Raw genomic sequence first — 24,097 nt, forward strand, 5'->3', positions numbered from 1 at the left:
CAGAACAGAAAGAACGGAGGAAGTCCAATAGTATGAGACTGTATCTCACCTTGCTCAAAAATCAAATGAATAGATATAACCGGAACAGTCCCAAACAGTCAATTGCGATGTAGAGTCTAAGTATCTCTGATGGAGAAACAACAAAGTACAACCATTCTTGTAACGTCACCTGCTACATGACACTGCTTGGTACCATCAGATACTCGGGATTGCCATGGGTTCTACATTAGCTCCCTCTTACGCTTGCCTCTTTATGGGGTGGTTTGAGAGGGAGTATGCCTGGCACAGACGCGCCTCCTCCTGGGCCGAATATATTCTGTTCTGCGGGAGGTACATTGATGATATCATCGTTCTGTGGTCGGGATCCATGGATCAGTTACACCAATACCACACTTATCCGAATGCCAACACCTTCAATGTGAAACTCACTTGACTCACGATAAAGAGAAAATCAACTTTTTAGACATACAGTTTTATGTCAAAGAGGGAGTTGTACAAAGCACCCTCTATAGAAAGGAAACTGCTTGTAATGCAGTTTTGCATGCTGACAGTGCTCACTCACATGCGGTCATCAATAACATTCCCTACGGGGAGATGACAAGGCTGAGAAGGAACTGCAGTGAGGAAGACACATATCGCAAGAACGTCCTGGAATCCAAGAACAGGTTTTTGCCTGTGGATAGATCGTAAAGGTATCTCATGAGCCGGTGAATTGACATCCCAGCCCACCTGATTACGATACATCGCCAAGGCAAGGTCCGCAGGCCAACCTGCAGCAAAAACCTTGGCATGCTCTTCAGGGATGTAACGTGAAAAACTCGGAAGTATCACGTCCTCCCCTCTAGGAGCTGCTAACACAAAGGGTGGAGGCCAGTCCGCCTCCACTAACAAAATGTCATACGAGGAGGTTAAATTCTCCCAGAATACTGCTTTGATTGGACGCTGTATATCACCTTCAATTTGGAAAAATGTCAAAGTCTATCCGGGGGCAACCCGGGTATCAGCTGTTTCTACTGTAATGAATGTGTCAGTTGCTGTGCCTCCAGACAAGGACCCAGTGCCTCCCGCACTTTGGTAGCCTCTGCTGCGCTGTCGAGCAGAGTCACTGCCCATGTCCAGTCCAGGATTCGCGTTCTCACCGTCTGAGGCATATCTCGCTGTTAAAGCGGCAACCTTCTTCTTCTGATATGGTGGTCAAAAAATGAGGCAGATCCTCTGGTTTTCCTTTACCATCAAACTGTCGAGGCTGATCTCGTCCCTGTGGTGCAGGTTGACCTTTGCCATGATCCTGCCGTTCTCCTCCACCGACTTGAGAGCCTGGTGTGTTCTGTAAAGAACGAGGAGAGCGCTGTTCAGGGACTTGAAATCTATCAGGAGACTTAATTTTCGTGCGATCGCGCAAGTCATAAGTACACTCAGAAGACTGAGGTGTTGGTGAACCAGCACGCGAACCTTGCTTCTGTTGTTGCTGCCCCTGTTTTTTATTTTTCCAGTTCTTTTTAGGAAAGAACGGGTGCCCATCTTTATCAGTCTGGGCTTTTTGTTGTGTTTGAGATTGTGTTTGCATTTGTGTAAAAGGCTAAACTCCCAGACTATTGCGGCGATTGGTTTTATAAGCCTTTGCAATAATCTTGGGTAATTTGCATGGCTCATCCGCGTCAGCGACTGCCTCCAAGCGGTTTGCCACCTGGAAGCTTACAGCATCACCCTTGACATTAGCAAGGATCATATCAGCAACCACGTCGAACACCCACCAGCCTCATTCCCAAATCAACCGCCGCTTGGGCTCCGTGTTCATCTTGAACATGTTTTATCATGGAAGGGAGTACAGTCATGGAGGAAGGGCTGAAACACTTTGAATATACCGCCGCAAACACCTTGCCCCAGGTGTTACAATCAGCCAATTCGGGAATTAAGTCTTTAGGCAAATTAATAGTTAGGATCCTGTGTTTTTCCACAGGACTGGTATTTGGAAAAACAGCCTCCAGTTGTCCAAATTTTTCAGCAAGCCAATATGGTAATTCATCCTTATTCTGTGGACGCTTGCCCATCACTGAATTAACCATAAGCGGGCTGATGGTCACAGCACAAGGACCCGCAGGTTGTGCAGCAACGCCAGGTGGACCCACTTGGAAGTTGCGCAACATGAACTGTATAACAGCTCTATGCACGCGTATCAAAGAAGTACGTAATACGCAGAGTTCTGCAAGCATTGCAGTTGTCAGGGAACGGGGATGTGGGGTATATCCAGCCAAAACGGGCCATGTGGCCCCATCTATTGATAATGGGCCTAAACGGACCATCGTTAGTGGGTGTGGAAGGGTACGATTAAACATAATTTGGTGTTGCCAAGCCGTTAGCGGAACTTCGAGAGCCCTATAAGGCTGATAAACTTGAGGAAGGGCCGTAGCAGTATATTCATGAAACAGATTATCTATTCCATCTACCGCCGGAAAGGTGACGCAAGAATAAAATACTTCGAAGCGGTACGCTGCAACCGCCTCTACCACAAAAATTAACGCAACACCAGCATCAGAGACTCCATTTTGAGTCAAATACGCTGTGACCGCCGCGCGATTAGGTGGTGTAATATCAACCTCCATAATGAAAAGCTAAGAACGACAACCTAAAAGGTGACAGCGCAACAACGGGTTAAGAACAAAAAGAAGGAACTTTTAAAAACATCAAGCTTGAAAGAACCTATAAAACATCAATATAGGAGGTTACACCGTCACAGGTGTCTCTGGAAACAGAAGTGAGGGGATTGTGGACAAGCACAAGTACTACTCAAGAGTCTCGCAGATAAGAACCAGACCAAACGTTGCCGGCGCCATGTTGCAGGGATTCTGTACCTACACAGAACTATGCGCAGGAAAACAGGACCTCGGTGTATCGGGGTGTACCAACCTATCACCTTAGCACCCAAAACAGACTAGCTAAAGTGTCTCATTCGCTCTCCTCCAAAAATCCCGAAGCTACAAATGATTAGACAACCCAGATTACAAAACTCCCAACTCTGCCAGGAATTGTGGCAGCAAGACATACTCTTTCGCTCACTCACTCATACTGGTCCACAATGAGAATATGCAGAGTCACTTCAAAATGTTTATTTTAACTATCGTACTCTACAATGCAGTATAGGAGCCACTACCAGCAGCAAAATGCATAAACTCAGAATGGTTAGCATTGTTACAATTCCATAGAATACAAAGGGGGATGTCATTTTATAAAGACAGTGGAGTAAGGACTTCGAAGGCCTAACCACCCTCCCCTTGGCTGGAAGAAGTATATTCATATAAGGGAAGATCTCTGGGCTTTGACAGTAGACCCCATACCTTAAAGCCTGATGTAAGGTTTACATCATAGGAACAGCGTAGCTCTTCCCCATGGAATGGCTTTCTCCCAGTGTGTGTGTTAAAACAACATGCATCCCCGTAATATCAAAGCACAAGTCTCTGGAATTGCTGCTGTGTATAGCATGTTGTGTCTAGGTGCTAGGGACTGACCAGAATAACAAGGGGCATTGTTTATCGACCTTGTACAAAGTGTTCAGACTAAACTCCAATAACGAAGCAGAGAACGTTAAAAGCAGAGAGTTCACATGTGAAAGGCATAAACATAGTCTTGCAAAATAAAGTCATGTAGTAACGTGCGCAAAAGCAGCATCATGGCAGCGAAGCTCATGCTAATTTAGCAATGTCAACAATGTCCCTTAGAGCCATATAACACTCTTTATTCTAATAAAGGGCTTACTGAGGGCCTGCAGTCTCCAGCGTGTTTCTATAGTGTTCAGTCTTTTTAGGCCGAGCTTCGAGACCGCATCTAAATACTTTAGTATACACTTATATGTGTATGTACTTTGTGGGCTCTGGAGATCAGCCCTAGGACTTGTCTGCTTCCGCTTATGCACTTTTTTTTTCTGTTCAACTGCCTCGATTTAACTGCCTTGATAGAAAACGATCAGTAGAGGTCAGTAAAATACCAGAATTGCTTTCTGATTGTTGAACTGCCTCTATTTAACTGTCTTGATAGAAAACAAGCAGTAGAGGGGAGTGAAATACCAGAATTGCTTTCTGATTGTTGAACTGCCTCTATTTAACTGTCTTGATAGAAAACAAGCAGTAAAGGTCAGTAAAATACCAGAATTGCTTCCTGCTGAGGGATTTTCTTTTTTTTTCTGGCAACTGCCTCTCATAACTTTCTTGATAGAAAACAACCAGCAGAGGTCAGTAAAATATCAGAATCACTTTAGCATTCTCTAGATTCCAGTCCATAGTAATGGTCTTCCACGAGGACCCGTAGACAATAATATTTTTTTCAAATCTGGTATTTTCAGTGATATGACCACCGAAGGCCCTGATTTTATATTAACAGAACTTTGGAATACACCATTTCCTGCTGAAAGGCAATATATCTCTCCATGTGTTTCCATAACTGGTGTACCACGCAGTTTGGTGCTTACTTTCCCTCCATGTTAAAGAACAGTAGATGTTTCAGCACCCAGGCTAATGTGCTGCATAGCTATATACATATAAGGTCCCAAAGGCGAGACCGATTGCATTGCAAATGCTGGTTTTGATTACAAATGAAGTGCCTGCACGTGACCGGATGTAGGCAGTGATCCAGGTCTTATTGGACTCCACTCGACATCCTCAAGCATCAAAAGTTAAGACTGAGGATTGTGTATCGGAAGCTTGGGTGGAGAACGTGGCAGTTTTAACTTACTAAGCAAGTTGAACAGTACTTTAAAATTTATGAAATGTAAATTCTGATGGTGTTTATTGACTATGATGGGGTATTTTGTGCTTGAAACTGAAAAATTGTTGACTGGGCAGGTGAGGACGGGATAAACCAGTTTGGGCAGGTATGGAGGCGACCCGAGATACTAGGAGTTGGCCGTGTGCATGAAATTCACGGAACAAGAGCAAGAGGCTACAGATACAGAAGAGGTGGACAAAGAGTGGCTAGGACCAACAGGACAGACCCTGGGGAATGAATGTGTGAATAAAAGAGGTACACTAATCTAGCCACCCAGAGTCCGGGTGAGCCCCAAAAGGCTGTGATCGCCTGTGTCTCCAAATGAAAGGGACTCAGCCGACCCGCGTGAATGTGCTTTCTACCTCCATCCATGTAAAACATCTTACCCGTCTACCCCATCCCTGCCCAGGATGAGCTGTGGCACAAGTCAGGTAGACACTTAAATGTGTACCTGATTGTGAATAAGGTTGCAGTAAGGAAAAATGGAGGTAGATAAATCAAAACTAGAGAAAGCCCCAGCAAAAGGAACTCTCGCCCATGCGAGGTACCAGAAGTATAGTAAAAGCACACACGGGCATAGTGAAGACTGGGTTGAGTGCACTAGCAGTGAGGATCAGAAGTACTTGCTGGAACAAGGTACCACGGAAAATGAGAGCTCTTATAGCCTCCAGTAATGACTGAAAGATTCTAAGCATCCAGCCAGAACAATGGCAGCCTTTCGGAATTGGTATGAAAAAGCCAATAAATGAAAGCAGGTATCTGAGGTGCAGGGCCTGAAAGACACAAACAAGAAATTGAGACATCCAATTAGTCCTTTGAGGGTGACACATTCAGGGCATGTGCACCTTTTACCCTGCTCCCTTCTTGTTATCCACCAACAAATATGTTGCATGGAAGACAAGCACTGGGAAAACCAATAGCTATGGCTTTAATATAACGCTCGGATACAGCGCTTGTGCCTGCACCTGTATATGTACATTTTAGACCTACTGACTTTGACAAAGCCTTTTAGCATGTTTGAACAGGAGGAAGAACAGTGGATTTGAAACAGATGAGAAAGCAATGGGCAAATTAATTCATGCATTGGTTAAAAACTGGAAATAAACAAATAGAAAGTCAATAGGAAAGATACAGAGACAAAAGAACAATAGGGAAGCAAAATGTATACGAGTCATTACTAAAACATTAAAAAAGACTGCTGCAAATAAAAATAAAAAAATGGTTTCTGTATGCAATGTGTATGTGAGGTGATCGAATTAACGTCTGATGATTCAGGGTACTTTTAGGATGTAAAATAGCACTCCACTGGAAGTGGACTGATTCACTAAATAGAAAATAACATGAGGTGAGAACAAAACACTAAGAGTGTAAAACAGGAGAACCTATGAAGATTTTATGAAGAAAACTGTACATCAATATTTCTCATAGAGACCTATTTCAATCTCTTGAAAATCAACCACTGAAAGAGGTTTTGAGAGTTTTTCTTCCAACTAGGTCATGTATATTGAATACTGCATGCCATCATTAAATTAAGAGAGGACTTGGACACCGTAATACAAGAAGATTAAAGTGAATGTCCTAGAATGATTGGAAGAATCCCCCATAAAAAAACAATACCATATACATCTTATCCGTATGTCACTAACTGGAATGTACTACGCCAAACTGTAAAGTAATGATCTTCTTATGTAAGACATGGTGCAATTGAAACTATCTTACTGAAGTAAAGTGGAGAACTAAAATCCAACTGCATCAAGTACACCAAATGAAAACGTGATGAACTGGAATATCATCTCAAGAAACAAACATGTAAGCTTTACCATCCCACAAAATACACAGACTACACAAAATCCTGCAATTGTAGGATTTGTCTGCATGCACCTGTGATATGTAGAGAAAATGGCAACCTCATATGTCCATGCATACCTGTAAATAGTTGCTGAGGTGCATGGCTAGGTGATCATCTGGTGTGAAGATTAATATTGTGGATCCCATGTTGGCTGTTGTATTGTGTAAATCGATCACAAAGTCACAAGCGCTTGCCGACCCTCTGGGTCCATAATGCTGGTTGATCTCTCTGGCACGTCTCTCCTCATAGGAATCATTCTCAGAATCCGGGGCCCTTTCACAGCGAAAGAAGTAAAATGTATGTGCATCATAAAGGTACCACACTACATAATGTACATTAGTACAACACACTCAGCATTTCAAGCTCTCCCTGTATAAATGTTGGTTCATGCCTGCAGAACCACTCTTCAAGTTGAAAAATCACATATAATCAGCAAGGTTGCTTTGCTGGATGATAATAGACACTCCTCGTTAGAAAAGTTTTATAACATGTATTTACTTTAGAGCAATAAGCAAGAGAAGCATATTGATGTCAAATAGTTAAATGTTTATTGCCTTCATCCGTGGTATAATGGTGGTCGTCTCTGGCAATATCAGTGGTAGCTTCTGGCACAACCGTGGCCATCTCTGGTACACTGGCAGACCTAGCATAATAGTGGCCATTCTTGGTGCAATGGAGCATCTTCCCACTGCCTAATGGTTAGCATAACATAATGGAGGCCATTCTGGACATAAGGGCCAGCTTGCAAAAAATTTGCCCTGGCCAAAGGGGGATTCTTGAGATAATAGTGGAAATCCCTGGCATAACTGTGGCTATTCCTTGGATTATAGTTGACTACAGCATAAAGGTGGCCACCCATTGCATAATGATGGCCATTCTTGACATAATGTGGGCAACCTTAATATTAAGGAGTTTTGTACAGCATTCAGAGTAGGAAGTTCAGATTGATTGATAGATAGGAATATTAAAGAGTTTGATCGAGTCGGATGGGACACAGAGATCAATATTCTTCATATTTGATCCCTGTTCTATATGGGGTGCACGTGGTGGTAAGTCTCATGACGCCGGGTTATATATTCAGATTTGGATTGACTAGATTCCACAACTGTGGTGCTCGAAGCGATCGCCTGCCATGTTTCACCATCTTGAAGGGTCATCATTTAATCAAGCGGACACACAAAGAACAGACGTCTCTTGTTGATATGTTGTGAGGTGTAAGCTTCTGCAAGCATGTCCCAAAATGCATTGCGTCTTAGTAGTGAGCTTCTAATGAAAACCAGAATAGATGATGTTACAATATTTGAGGCTTTCCAGGACACTGGGTTTCATTGGCTGCATTTCAAGGTTAAACTGAAGCAGTGTAAGCATTTTCCGGAGACGACAGAGATTCTTGTTCACACCTTTTACCACTGTCTTGATTTGAAGAGCAAAAGTGAGGTCACTATTTCCTACTTTTTATGTACTTTTGATGAGGTGTATCGAGGGATTACAAGGCCTGCAGGTCAGAGAAATGATAGTGACCAGGGCTGGAAACCTTTAGAATCTAGGAACCATTCATGCACCAAAACCTTTCCTTCATCAAGTAGGACATATGATCCAAGCATGGTAATGATGGTTGGATTCTCTGGATTATTTTTCAAATGAAAACTGATTTTTATCCATCCTTGGCACAGGAGGGCTACTCAAATATATGAGTATGTGGGCATTAACAAGTCAACATGCTTCTCAAAAAAATAAAACTCAAATTTTATATTAAGGTAAAATGTTTTGTCTCAAAATACAACACAGTTTGCTACTCCATCGTTTTGAAGATTTTTAATGCAAGATTTCCCATGTGTTTTATTATTATTATGTCTCATATATATACCAGTAAAACAAACGCTGAACTGGACCATTTTGAGGCATCTCATTTTAGGAGCAATTTTAGGATCAGACAGAGTACTCCACTGGAATAGTAGTTTGAATTTTATTCATCTGACATTGATAAATTATGTGATGACCCTGTTCTTTATTTTTCAACTTAAGTAGACAGGGACTCAATTGTTCTTCTATCTGTTCGCTCCCTACTTAGGAGCTTTAACTGGACCAAACATGCAGTCTTACTTCATGTAAAAAACTTATTTCATAACTGAGAGTTGGCTCCGACATGGCCATAACAGAAGAACTCTTTAAAAGAGTTTACATTTAAAATAAAAAAATATCTTTAATGAGGTCTATGCTCTTCCTTCAGAAGTAAATTTGGGCATATATTGGCAGCTACTTATTCCTCCCTGGCCCCTCTAAGATATTTAATGGTACCAATGTCCCAGAGTCATCAATAACAGTAGCTACAGTATAGTATCAGTATTCTGATTTAAGGCTGATGGGAGCTTCAAGTATGGTAGTGTTAAATGCTGCTTGTCATATCTGTGGGTCAAGAAAGGAATCATGACCTTGTTTCCTATGCATCTACCTGGTTTGATTGCTTATACAAAGCATTATTTAAAACCCATCTTCAATTTGTATTCAATGAAAACAGATGAGTCTACCAATGTTTTATCTCTCCTAGGCCGTACTAATCAGATAAGTATAGTGAGATGTATTTTGCAGTTCTGGAATAAGGACAGTAATTCTTTTGATTCCCAAGAACCATTATGATCACAGTTATACCCTACTCAATAGATATATTGCTATTCAATTTTGATGACTGTAGTTTTATAACTACATTTGACTAAATGTTTCTCAAAGCTACTTAATTATTATGTTGTGTTATGCATTATGATAATCTGTTTATCGAATATGCAATCAATACATATATAAATACATCAAATAAAATAAGCTGGGTGTAGGAGAGTAGGATCTGCTTCTTATGGTTACCCCCACTTTTTGCTAATGTATCACTGTTTTCGACTTAGACTGACTGGGATCCTGCTATTAAGGACCCCGGTCTATCTGCTTTCTCCTCTAAATTGATTGCATGTACTTTGGGTACACTCCAGATTGGATACTGGGGTACCCTTATCAGTCTCTAGTATGTGGTACACCATGTACCCAGGGCATAAGTACCCCAGAGGCCTTCCAGGGGCTGAAGCATGTATTGTGCCACCCCTGAGAGGCAATTCAAAATGACACCACAGGTCTACTACTGCAGCCTCTGTAGGGTGGTGCACGCACCCCTTACTTAGATATAGGTTACCTATATCTATTCTAAATCACTACACATATAAACCTATCAGTCACCCCTATGGCAGGCCTTAACAATCCCGAAGGCAGTGTGCTGGGTTTTATGTGAGAGGGTGCCCCTGCATGAGCAGAGCCCCTCTGCAACCTTCAGAACCTATTTTCCGGGGTAGTCTGTGATGCAGCCAACCATATATATTTAAGTGCATTATAATCTCGCGGTAAATGCTAACTTTAAAACGGCTGCTTAGAAACATGCCTTGTTTGGTGTAAAAAACCTTGGAATCATACCTCCCCGCCAGTAACTGGCAGGGGAGGTATTATTCCACCCTTCTAGAGGGACTTATGTGAAACACGGGAACACCCGGTACCAGCTTTCTCGAGCTGGGCATCACAAAATGGACGCTGCCAGCCACAGACACAAGTCTGCTCTCCTGCTGCTGAGCCAAGCTCGAGCAGAGGAAGGCCTGACAATAGGTTTCCTGTCACAGGATGTGTGACCACCTCCCAGACAGGCTTTAGTGTATTGGGGCTGGGTGGTTGCACTCTGAGAGTGCCAGAAAGTCTGCACTGGGGGCACATTTTGGTGTCCCTGTCCATAGTCCAGCTCAAACCGGTTGCAGGAGCCATTTGCTCCTGCTCTGGCACAAAACTGGACAATTGACATGGATGAAGCCACTCCACAGTCCTGACCCTCCCATAGGTGGGTCCCCAGAGTTTGCCCAATCCCTTCCTTGGGTATAAAGTAGGAAACCTGACTACAGGCTTTTATATTTTACCTGGACTAAACTCTGCAAGCAGAAACCACGTACTTCGACGGTCTACACTTCGCAGGACGACAGAAGAATCTCCCTTGGAGTAAAGGAGTTACTCCCCTGCAGCAGGAGGCACTTTAACGCATCTGACTGGTTTGCATCTCCCAAGCTCCTGAGTACTCCGAAGATTTCTGCAACCCAGGAATAGGGTTCCCGAGCGTCTCTGAGGTCGATCTGCTCTCTCATAAATCCTGAGATCAGTATCCCTCGTGGGGACCGTGCAACCCGAACCCCTATGCACCGTGTACTTTTGCAGCAGCATATGCTTTTTGGCAATCCCTGAGGCTGTGCTTTGGGCTACGTGTAATCCTGACCCGAGCAGTATTTCCACCGAAGATTTCCAGCCTCCACTCCACGAGTGCTCCGTGGGTTGGTACTTCGTGATTCAGCTCGAGGTGCCTTCGCGATCCCTAGTACGTTGCTCTGTGGGTCCCTGTGAAGGTAACTTAGATTTCCTGTGGACTTCCCTGGCTTCTCCAGATGTGCCCTGACTACCCATAGCTTGGAGAGTCTCCTGGACCTTTCTGGTCCTCACCATAACGTGTTTCCTCTGCCCGTGTGGGTTGCATTTGGCAAGGCTTGCTGTGTTTTCAATCCGGACACTGACCCCTCAGCACTCGACATCCTTCGTGGGACAGCTCACCTCCGGACTTTGGCCATCGTCGACGTCTCCTGGTCCCTGTGGCTGCAGAGGCAAGCATCCCATTTTCACACCTGAAGCACCCGACATCGCTGGGCATTCGTCTACCGAGCCCCTGGTCACCCTGAAGTGACCCAGACTCTGTCCCCTCTGCTTTCAGGTTCTTCTCACCTCAAATCCATGCTTGGATTCCACCGGACACTTTTCATCTTCCCGGCAGCAGCACTTCGTCGCATCACGCCATTGAAAATGACTAGGGTTTCCGACACCACTTGACCCCTATGGACCTGGCTCCTCTGGGATAGGTAACACGGGTACCGTGGTACTCACAAGGGTGCTGGCCTTAGAACCTTCTATGTTCCAAAGGGTTTGCTTGAAGTCCTCTCCGAAGTGTCCTTAAACTGTAATTTTCCAGCGATTTTCCCATGGAGTTGTACGGAGCACGAGTCTGTGTTCCTACACTGCACCCGTCCTCCGTGGGTCCCCTGAGTCTCTCCTTTGGGTGGTTCCTTGGGGTCCCAGCGATTCTACGTGCTCTAGGCACTGTGTCTACTGAAGTCGTTGTTGTTATACCATTTTTTTTAGTATATGGTTCGGTCTCCCCCTGGAGCCTGCTGTGTATTGTGCTATTTACTGTCGTTCTATTGATTAAGTATTGTGTGCCTTGTGCTCGAATCTCATAAAGAGGATAGTAGAGAGTGTTTATAATAAATACATATATTTTATATAACACTTGTGTGGTTCTCCTTTCATTTGATCATTCAGGAGGTTCTGGTCTGGTAAAACAAGCTGCTTTACATTCCTTCAAGACTTAGCCTGAAGGCTGCTCTCCATAGCTACCACTAGGATAGCTTTCATGAAGGTTATCTTTAACCTAATCACCATAAGGGTTGTTTGGACTGGTACAGGGAGCCTACTTTATTTAGTGAACAGCATATACCAGGCCAACTTCTCACATTGGTGTGCAGCGGTTGGGATTCAAGCTTGCTATTGTTTTACCAGATAAATCTCATTGAGTGGTTAACTGAAAACCACTAAAGGTATTAGGTACATATAATACATCAAGATTAGAATAAGTAAGTTCTACTGATCTTGATATTGGGTAGTTAAGGGTCTAGCACACCCTTTCTCCAACTCAAGAGAGTTTAGTTCCCACTAGGTTAGGTAGGTGCCTACACCACATAACACTAGTATGTTTTCTAAAGGAGAAGCCAGTGGCTCTCTGCCAACTAGGTATGATCATCTCTCATTTCAGGAATTGGGAAATATCTGTACATCTAGGAAGCTGAGGACAGGGAGAAGTGCAAGCACCCAACGTCTCATAGAGATGTTGCTCTTAGATGACCTCAGAAAGACCCCAGGGTCTGATGAAGTAGAAAGAGTGGGTGGGACAGAAGGTGAGGACAGACCACAAAGTGAACACTTCTTTGATCTGGACTAACCCTGGCCAGGAGGATCAAAATGATTCCTGCCTGGTAAATCCAACTCTTCCTTTGGGTGGAGGAGAAGGCCTCAGTGGCCCTCTCTTACTCCACCAGGGAGAGTACAATGTTTGCCTAGAAGATCAAGATATCCCTCTGTGGAGTCCAATCTTTCAGGTACTTCTGTAGGGACCTCTGCTTCTCATAGAAGGGAACTCTCTTATGATAAGAAGTGCCAATTACTAAAGTATGAGAGAATCAAACTCAGGCTCAAGAAGGAGCAATTGGCCTTAGACAGGGAATGCCTAGAACTCCAGAGAGTTTCCAGACTAGAGTCCCATGGTGGCAGCAACAGTGTCCCTAGAACTAGAGAGTATACTCATAATAACAGGAACCTGAACAAGATAGTTCCTCTCTATCAGAGTGGGGATGACAGCCACAAATGGATAACTGCACTAGAGAGAGCCTGTAAAGTACAGAGGGTCCCTCAAGAGCAGTGGGCAGCTATCTTGTGGCTCTCCTTTGCTGATAAAGGTAGAGATACGCTCCTCACTGTAAGAGAAGAGGATGCTGATAATTACACAGTCTTGAAGAGTGCTCTCATTGATGGGTTTGGCTTAACCACTGAGCAATACAGGATTAAGTTCAGAGACACCCAGAAGACACAGACTCAGGACTGGGTTGACTTTGTAGATTGTGCTACTAAGGCTCTGGAAGGCTTGTTACTTGGCAGTAAAGTGTGTGATTTTAAAGGATTGTACAATTTAATTATGAGGGAGCAGATCCTTAATAATTGTCAAAATCAGTTGTTGCATTAGTACCTGGTGGACTCTGATCTGACCTCTCCCCAAGAATTGGGAAAGAAGGCAGACAAATGGGTCAGAACCAGGGTGTAGCAGAAAACTCAGAACCAAGGTGGTGACTCTAAGCAAGATTCTAAAACCTCAGATAAGGGTGGGGAGAAGGGTAAAGACCAGAAGCCTTTACAAGGGCCCCAAAAGTCTTCATCTAGGGGGGGACTCCTAATCCAACAAGGGTAAAGGCAAAAGGAAACCTTGGTGCTATATCTGTAAAGAAAAGACTCATTGGACAACGGATGCTGATTGTCCAAAGGCCAAAGAATCTACTCCAGCCACCACTGCCCATAAGGCAACTGTTCCCCCTACTTCAGCTCAAAGTGGTGGTACACAGAATAAGGGTGTAGTAGAGTTAACCCTGGGATCTGAGAAAGACTCTGGCCTAGTCAGAGTTCCAACTCAGGCTGTGTTAGTCTGCGATGGAGGCATGGATATTGCCTCCTTATTGGTCAGTCCCAGTAATCTGGGCAAATACAGACAGCAGCCATTGATCAATGGTAAGCAGGCCATGGCATTCAGGGACACAGGTGCAAGTGTCAAAATGGTGACAAAAGATCTTGTGGCCCCTGAACAAATCATACTTGGTGAGATGTACTAAGTGACCAATGCAAGCAATGTCAGTACAGGAATGTTGGCAGTTGTGAATGTCATCTGGGGAGGGGTAACTAGCCCTAAGAAGGTTGTGGTAAGTGCAGACCTCCCTGTTGAATGCTTATTGGGCAATGATTTGGAAACTTCAGCGTGGGCTCAAGTGGAACTCAGGACACATGCAGAAATGCTGGGCATACCTGCAGATGTGTTTGCCATGACTAGATACTGGGGTACCCTTATCAGTCCATAGTATATGGTACACTATGTACCCAGGGCATAGGTACCCCAGAGGCCTCCCAGGGGCTGAAGCATGTATTGTGCCACCCCTGAGAGGCAATTCAAAATGACACCACAGGTCTACTACTGCAGCCTCTGTAAGGTGGTGCACGCATCCCTTACTTAGATATAGGTTACCTTTATCTATTCTAAATCACTATACATATAAACCTATCAGTCACCCCTATGGCAGGCCTTAATCCTGAAGGCAGGGTGCTGGGTTTTATGTGAGAGGGTACCCCTGCATGAGCAGAGCCCCTCTGCAGCCTTAGGAACCTATTTTCCGGGGTTTTCTGGGATAAAGCCAACCATATATATTTAAGTGCATTATAACCTCGCGGTAAATGCTAACTTTAAAACGGCTGCTTAGAAACATGTCGTGTTGGGTGTCAAACACCTTGGAATCATACCTTCCCGCCAGTAACTGGTGGGGAGGTATGATTCCACCCTCCTAGAGGGACTTATGTGAAACACCGGTACACCTGGTACCAGCTTTCTCGACCTGGGAATCACAAAATGGATGCTGGCAGCCACATACACGAGTCTGCCCTCCTGCTGCTTAGCCAAGCTCGAGCAGAGGAAGGCCTGACAACAGGTTTCCTGTCACAGGGAGGTGTGTCCACCTCCCAGACAGGCTTTAGTGTATTGGGGCTGGGTGGGTGCACTCTGAAAGTGCCAGAAAGTCTGCACTGGGGGCACATTTGGTGTCCCTGTGCATAGTCCAGCTCAAACCGGTTGCAGGAGCCATTTGCTCCTGAAACCGAACATTTTTATTTTAAAAGATAATATTTCAAGCAAATATAGTATTTTTCACAAAATGACAAGCTTCTGTTTGATGCTAGATGGCTGAAAACATCAAAGGCGAGAAGACCACCTGTCAAACTAATTGACTATGTGTAACATTGTAAACCTTGTCTTGTCCTGGTGGGTGTGGATTAAGTTAGTTATATTGTGTTCATTTTATAAGAATATGTTATAAAACGTATTGCTCATTGTTATGGGTTGGAATCTATGTTTTGTTTTGGGTTTTTAGGGGAAAGATGTGTTGGGTCTTGGGCATGGAATGTTGTCGGACAAGGGAAATAGAATGCCCTGAGGGTGAAATACAAGTATTGTCAGTTACGAGCTGAATCTCAGCCCTGCCGATTGTACTTAGAATCCTGAAGAAAACATAAAACTTACCTGCAGTAGTACCTGAAGTCGTCTGGACTTTTCTTTGTTGTGGACATTTCAGTGGTGACAAGCAGCTTCTGAGCCTAGCAGGTGGCTCACACACTCCTGTTTGACTGGCAGGGTGAGCATGTGAGAGATCCTCGTCGGCAGCTGCTGATGACCTGGGAAGGCAACCGCACTGCTGTTTGATGGTTTGTGGTGGTAGAGTGGTGGTTGCATTGGAAGAGGCATCAACGCATTGCTGTGCGGTCTGTCATTGCCAGTGTACAATGGGATGTTCTTTGTGACGTCAGTAAATCGGACGCCATTTTCATTTGGTCTCACAGTCTCAACTATTGAATGTGCCTGAATGTGCATAGCGACACCAATACGCGCAACAGCACTACCATTTGGGAAAAGGGCATTTCTCGGTTGGCGGCGCCTCACCATTCTGGCTATCTGCATATCAAATAACAGAGGATCTCGGTGATACAAACACAGGCAAATAGCTTATTCGGCTGTGCCAATATTAAGGATTAAACATTGAGCATATCACAGTACCATAGTGAAACGCACACCATGAAATAAGGTACTGTATACAATTTGCAGCATTTACAGAGGTATATTGTGCTGCTCACAGGAGAAAAGTGATTCACACACCAGCAGCTAGACTATTATTTGAGTGTGACTAATATTCTCAAACTGTATTGAATTATTTTTGGGTACCTGACTTGCACTGTTCTGTCAGCATGCAACAGAATGTAGTACATTCTCCTGCCTTTTTGTCATCCCTGGGTAATCCTCCTGTAGAATTGGAGTTATGAATAGAGGGTTTTGAGGTATATTAGGAGGCAATTGAGGGGGTAAGTATTTACATAGAAAAAAACGTTGCTTTATTGCATCATTACTTGAGTACCGAAGGAAGGAAAGTACTGAAACATCTGGCTGTTTTAACTATGTTAGGGCAAGGAGATGCAGTTGAAGAATATACCATTGCAATGAAGATGCTGGACATTGGTTTCATATTTAAAAAAAAAAAATTATAAAGGAGAGGCATAAATTCTACATGAGATGTCAGTTAACTAGTGAATCTGTAGAAAGTGTCGCCAGTGATTTAAAGATTTCAGCATCTACATGTGAATATAAAACATTTTAGGATGAAATAAGGGATCAACCGTCAGAGAAAACCAACAATAGAAAGGCTCAGGAAAAGTCAACAACTAAAAACTTGACGTTGGAAAAGGATATTGAAATTGGTAAAGTGGTTGAGGCCACAGCATTATGTATGGACTAAATGGACATAAGTGCACAGGCACAAGCTATTCAGACTGATGATGTGTCTAAGATGAAGTGGAAAAGAAATGATGCAAAACAAAAATATCTGGAATGTTATAGGTGCAGTAGCAGTAATCACGAGGCAGTACTTCCTGCTGCCCAGCTGTGGACAGATTGTGTGCAAAATGCAAGAAAAGGGGGCCTTTTGCCAAAGTGTGTAAATATAAAGTTCAAGAATGTTCTCAAGGTTGATACCAAATCTTTAGAGTTGGTGCAGTCAGAGTCAGATGAGGATAATGCGGTCATGATGATTGATGGTATGAGTAACAGGCATCTGAGTAAAAGTAAGGATAGTGTGGATGGAGTGTTAAAAGTGGGCATGTATTCCATTACAAGACCTTATTGTCAAATTGACATTTTGAATATTCCCATTTCTATGATGGCAGATTCGGGTTCTTTCTTGACTGTAATAGGACCACCAGAGGAATGGAAAAAGTTTAAGAATGGCAATCTTTAACAATCACCTTTTAGACCTGTTGCATATGGGGGTAAACCCATTGATGTTTTGGGAGAATTCAATGCCACTTTAAGGTTTAAAGGAAACCGTACATCTGGAACTATTTATGTAGCCAAGCATGGGTCATGTCTGTTGGGTTGGATAGAACAGAGGAATTTAGTAATAATTTTGGATCCCAATCGCCTCGAACAAGTGATGTTACAAAAATAGAGTGCATGTCTGTGTTGAGTGCAGGCAAAGGTGTTTGGGAAATGGATTTCCCTAAAGTTTTTAGAGATAAACTAGGCAAGATGAAGGGTTTTTCACATCAGATTGTACTGAAATTGGGTGCATGTGGTGAATACGCTTGCTATGAGGAAAGAGCTGGAGGCAGAATTGGAATGTTTGTGTCAATAGCTTAACATTGAACCCATCAAGAGTTTGGAATGGTTATCTCCAGTGGTGTTGGTGATAAAGAGTAATGAGTCCTTGAGGATGCGTATTGACTTAAGAGATTTGAATGACAGAAACTGGATGGATAGACATCCTTTGCCTGATATTTTTGAGATGTTGCGTTCTCTTAAGGGAGACAACATTTTTTCAGCATTAGATATGTTGTGAACTTATCACCAGATTGTATTACATCTGGAGAGTCGCCATGATTACCCATGGTGGAGCCTGTAGGTTTAAACTAATGCCTTTTGGTTTGACTACGGCTCATCTGTTTTTCAGAGGGGCAAAGGCCATGTTCAAATATGTCCAAATGTACAGTGCTTCCAGGATGACACTCTGGTATTTGGAAAATATATAGACTCTAATGACAAATCAATGGGAACTGCTTTGATGCTCTTGAGGGAGAAAGGTGTCACTTTGCAAGCTAGCATGTGTAAGTTGGCAGTGGACTGTGTGGACTATCTGGGTTATAAACTGTTGGCCCAGGGAATAGAGCCGTAAGGGAGTTTGGTGAAAGCCATTGTGGAATTTTCTGCAGCAGGGAACAGGATCAATAGCAGTCATTTTTAGAATGTTAGAGTTTTATACACTTTCATTCCTAAGTGGAGTGAGAGGACTCTGGTCCCAGGTCACTGTTGACTAAAAATGAGATATTTGGGGGCCGAAATAGCTGTATTTCTAGCCCGGGGATGCCCTGCAAAACATCGGAAAATCTGGACTCGATGGGCGTCATATCGAGGAATCGAGCTTCCCCCTCTGGCGCCCGCAGTCCCCTGAGTGGAACCCCAAATTCTCAACTGTTCATGGACCGGACTTTCCTCCAATATGCCATGCTTTCATGTCTTGAGATCGAGCACTGTCTGCATTCTGTTACTGTTATATCACCTGCATGTTTGGCAGGTGTTGGTAATCGGTATAAATACGGATATGTTCGTGGGATTAATCCTTTTTCTCCTACAGGTCATTGTAGGGCTATCGCCCGTCCTTTTGACGAATAACCCAATAAAATCTGCTGTTAAAAAAAAAAGAGATATTTGTATGAAATGAGGAACTGAGTAAAGAGTTTGATTCTATCTAGAGTGATTTGGCTAATGGTATGCCTCTCAAACCATTTGACCCACGGGATCCATGTGTGGTGGTTACAGGTGATTGTCAGTATGGATTGGGTGCTGTATTGTTTCAAGTGCGAGAAGGGAAAGATGATGTGGTTACTTTTCCTCTGTGAGGGGCTGAGAGTACTTACTCTGTCATAGAATTTGAAGCATTCGCTTGCTGGTGGGGCATTGACCACTTTAGGATGTATTTGTGGGGAACTGATTTTACCATTTGGATGGATCACAAACCGCTTATCAATATGTTCACATCCAAGGGGGGAAGGAAAGGCTACATCCAGAATCACCAAGTGGCATTACAGATTGCAGGAATTCGAGTTCTGTCTGTAATACATACCTGGTGTGAAGAATCCCTTCTCAGATTGCTTGTCCAGGTTACCCCTGAAAATAAAGGACGCTGTACAAGACAATAACGATGAGGATTTTTGTACAGTCACTTATATGTGAGGATGTGAGCAATTATGTATTTCTGAGAAAGAATGGAAGGTAGCTGTTAGAGAAGACGGGGTTTTGCAGGAAGTTATAAAATATTTAGGTAAGAGATGACCAGAGAAAAGTACGAGTGACTCTATTATGGCCTTCAAGCATGTGTTCTCGAATTAAATGTTAAGCATGGCATTTTGAGGAGGACAGATTTGCTGGTCGTTACCCCTGTGATACAAGAAATAGTATTGAGGCTGGCGCACAAAGGTCATGTGGGCCTGAGAGCCAGGAATAGGAGGATCAGAGAGATGTTCTTGAGGCCATGGGTAGGATGTGTGAGGAAGTGTGTGGCTTGTGTGATTTATGATAAAACCCAGATGACTTTTCCCAGTCCGGTTGAAGCTGTCATTGGACTAATTTATGTGTTTGAATAACATTGCAGGTATGATATCGTACTGGTTGATTATGGGACACAGTGGCCTGAGGTGGAATTTGTGAGAACGGCTAGCTTGGACGAGGTCATTGATTTCTTGAAATTGTTGTTCTTGAGGGAAGAAGCTCCCATGGAGATAGTCACGAACAATGGTGTGCAGTTTGTTTCCAAAGAGTGCCAAAGGTTTTTAGCCCACTGGGGTATTAAACATGTGACCACATCCTTATATCATACCAGGAGCAATGTGTTGGTAGAAAGGTGTAACCGAGTCAACAAGGATAATATTCAACTGTCAGTGGCAAATAGGTTGGATTGGAGAAAAGAGCTTAAGGATTTGTTGTGGGCAATTTATACTATCCCTCATGCCATCACTGATTTATCTGCTTTCTCGTTGATCAAGGGTCGTTGGAAAACCACTAAGTTGGTTCACCCCGGATGAGTGATTCGACTGTGTCTGAAGAGAGTGAAGTGAGAGACAAGTGGGAGAATGTACAAAAGAGATAGGTGAATGTGAGGGCTGGCATAGGGGGGCATCAAGTGGATTTCAAATAGGGGGATTATGGCAGGGTTAAATTACCTGTCATACTATCCAAAGACCATTCTAAGTTTTCTGATGTAAAGAGAAAACTGAGTGTTAAAGAACATATGGTGATTCTTGAGGATGGAAAATGGTGAAACAAGGACAAAGTATCTAAGCAGAGAAGGGAGGTAATGTCGAGAAACAATTCTGTGGTCCAAGGATTACCAATGGTAGCCCTAAATGCTAGGTGGCAGAGGACTTCAAAGGAGACCACCTGTCAATCTAAGCGACTATGTGTAACATTGTAAACCTTGTCTTATCCTGTTGGTTGTGGATTAAGTACATTATGTTGTGTTCATTTTATAAGAAAATGTTATATAACTTACTGCTCTTTGTTAAGGGTTCAGAATATTTGATTTGTTTTTGTTTTGGGTTTTAAGGGGAATGATGTGTTGGGTCTTGGGCATGGAATGTTGTGGGACAATGGAAACAGAATGTCCTGGGGCTGAAATTCAAAGTATTATTAGTTATGGGTTGAATCTTGGCCTAGCTGGTTGTACTTCTGATCCTGCAGATAACATTAAACGTACCTGCTGTAGTACCTGAAGTCGTCCGGAGTTGTCCTGGTCGTGGATCTTTTCACTTTTGTTTGACGAAATTGTGTTTTTTTTAACCAAAATAATAAGAAGTATTTGATAAAATAATGTGTGTATTTTCAGAACAAAAGTACTTAATTTCCAAAATGTATTTAAAGTGGATATGTAGTTGATAAATCATGCTATGTGGGGGAGACATATTGTTTATATTATTTCTTTAGCGTAAGAGGACATTTTGTGCTATAGCTGTTAACTAATTACGCCTATAAAGACATTTCATCATCTAATCTTTTTATTTTATGACATCACCACTTATGCTGCCTAAGGCTTGCTAGTGGAAAGATTGGTTTAAGGTAAGGCATAGTCCTGTGGTCGGTATCTGTGTAAGGGGGTGATTTATATAGTTTGGTGGACAGGGTATTCTGTTGTGTTTGCGAATGAGTATTTGGTCTGCCAAAGTGTGGGTCACCTGCCCTATTTGGTGTCAAGATGACCACCAGCATTCTGCCAACAAAGCCCCTATTGGCTCTGTCAATGGAAAGCTTCCTCTGACTGCTCAACGTCAGATTAGGGTGGACGATGTGATAGATTTTTTTTCTGTCAGCCACCTAGCAGTAAGGGACAGAAAAAAAACCTAGTTACTTCCAAACCCAGAGAAAAAACTTCCTGTATGTGGGGGTCATTTTTTGTTGTTTGCTTTTCAATAAAAGACACAGAGAGAGAGAGAGAGAGAGAGAGAGAGAGAGAGAGAGAGAGAGAGAGAGAGAGAGAGAGAGAGAGAGAGAGAGAGAGAGAGAGAGAGAGAGAGAGAGAGAGAGAGAGAGAGAGAGAGAGAGAGAGAGAGACTACAAATCTAGTCATTCATTTCTCAGCAAACCAGCCAGATGAATGAGCACACGGTTAATGTCCAACAGGGAAGTATAGCTATCATGCAAATTGTAGGTGCACTTCAGAGGAGGGTTCCTTGTGTAATTACTCTGGAAATGGAATTCCATTTAGAGCAGTGGAATGACTATATAAACAAAAGTTGGGTTACTGTGGCAGAGACATCAAGGGGCATCTTAAAGTATAGCTGAGGCTTTATTTTGAGCTCTCTGTTTTGAAGCTACTCTAAAATGTACATCGAATTGTCTATGGACACAGCTCTTGGTACTGCACCTGAATTATTACTAAGGAATGCCAAGACCAGGACAGCATTCAACTCACTGCAGCATAATGCGGCTGAATGGGAGATCATCATCTCTGGACAAAAGGGCGGGCCCTATTCACCTTTTTACCTGCCCCTAGAAGCTTTGGGTTGACAGTGCATCCTCTGAATAAATTTAAAACAAGTATTTGATCAAAATAATACCTGCATTTTCAGGAACTGGCAAGCTGATATCTGTGAAAAAATACGACTGAATTTCCAAAATGTATTCAAATTGGATATGTAGGTGAAAAATCATGTTGTGTTGGGGAGACATATTGCTTATATTATTTCTTTAACCTAAGAGGACACTTGGTGCTATCGCAATTAGTAAATTACTCCTATGTCGACATTTCATCATCTACACGATGATATACTTTGTGACAGCACCACTTATGCTGCATAAGTCTTGATATCAGAAAGATTGATTTCAGGTTTAAGTTAAGGCGTAGTCCTGTGGCCTGAACCGGTGTAAGGGGGTGATTTATAGTTTTAACTATTTCAGGTGTACTCTTTGACGCAGACACTTCCTTGGCTCCACAAATCTGCTTCATGGTTACTGCCTGACACCTAATTAGTACCTCACATCCTGCCTCTACTTCCAGTTGAAAAAAGTGAAATTGTATTTATTGCCCTAATCAACTTGAGAATGAATTATATGCTAGCTTCCTTAACTGATCTGAGGAGAGAGCCCAGAATGTAGCTGTACGTTTCGCTTTAGGCGTGAGTAAATAACTTCAGGTCGCTGCCTTCCACAGATCACTACACTGGTTATCTGGGTTAAGCTCTCTAGCCGATACATTTTTAAAGTTCAGGGGTCTCCAACCTTTTCTGTAATAAGGCTTACTAATGTTCAGTGAAACTCATCGAGAGCTACTAATATTACTATTGATTTAATAGCGACCACATCAGACAAGATTACAGCACTGGCTACGAGATTACTACCAGCAACCACCTCAGTGCATCAGGCATGGTTGCCAGCAGTAATGTATAAAAGGTTTTGTCAAAATGCAATGCCTCTACATGGCTAATACAGATCCGTCAGAGCTGCAAAGCCTCTGGCAACATTGTAGTAACTTTTGCAAAAAAAAGAATCTTCCCACTACCACATGATTTATCACTCAAATATCAGTTTTAATTATTTTTGGGATATTCAGACATCTTTTTCCAAATATCAGCTTATGAGTTCTGAAAATAAACACATTTTCGTCTCAACTATACACTCTAAATGTTGGTATATGTATATTAATTCAATCGAGTAAAAGCTTTAAATGTAGTAGGCTGGGCAGCACACAAGTGAGCTACTTACAACTACCTGGAGAGCTACCAGTAGGTCATGAGCTACTCATTGTAGAAGCCTGCTTTAATTCCTTGACACATCTCTACTTACTGCTGAATCTTAAATCCCCCACTCATAGCAAAACTCCTTGCGAAAATGAGGCCGTACATAGCTAAAATCAGGCCTTACCGTTCCCAAACTCTATTTATCCATACAAGGCATTTAACCCTTCTCCATTCAGACCCCTACTCTTTGGAATACAGTGTCGACTGAAGTAAGATAGGGAACTGCTCTTATTAGCTACAGACAAATACTGAAGTATACTTTTTTTGTAAGGTGCTATTTAAGATTAGTGCTAAGAGACACAACTGGCTAGTTTGTGTTTTATAAATGCTGCCATTCAGGGAGTCCTCCGAATGTTGTTGCTGAAATCCAGTGGTTACAGCTGCTTATGGAGCACAGCTGTTGGCTACCACACACATTACCCCACGCCAGCTGTAGTATTAAACTACTGAGAAAGAAGGCTGCTGTAATTGAGCCAGTGCATGCTTATTTCACTCTTGAATTTCAAAGTAAGTGTGAGCAGTCTTCATACAACTGATGGGATAAAACCATCACTCTTCTGGGCCTGGCATCAGAAATGCATATACAACATCAAAACTCAGTGGAAATCTTTAAACCATAACCACTTGTGGGTCACTTCTGAAATATCGATGTGCTAAATTAATTAACTTATTCGGGAGAGGAGTTGGCTTAACGGCTAGGGCTGTCGGCCTCGAATCTGGGGAACCGGGTTCGAGTCTCTG

The 24,097-nt window shown here is 42.9% G+C and overlaps 1 protein-coding gene across 2 annotated transcripts in view; it reads right to left on the reverse strand.

Moving 5' to 3' along the window:
• Positions 1-24,097, reverse strand: part of LOC146858973 (N-acyl-aromatic-L-amino acid amidohydrolase (carboxylate-forming)-like) — a 174,436-nt gene that overhangs the window by 66,765 nt on the left and 83,574 nt on the right. For both annotated transcript variants that reach the window (XM_085649613.1, XM_085649612.1), the window contains exon 3: positions 6,685-6,880. In XM_085649613.1, coding sequence (XP_085505739.1) covers positions 6,685-6,880 — 196 coding nt within the window. The remainder of the gene's footprint in view (positions 1-6,684; positions 6,881-24,097) is intronic.

This window comes from Triturus cristatus, chromosome 3_2, assembly GCF_964204655.1.
Source record: "Triturus cristatus chromosome 3_2, aTriCri1.1, whole genome shotgun sequence".
In the NCBI taxonomy this organism is placed as follows: domain Eukaryota; kingdom Metazoa; phylum Chordata; class Amphibia; order Caudata; family Salamandridae; genus Triturus; species Triturus cristatus.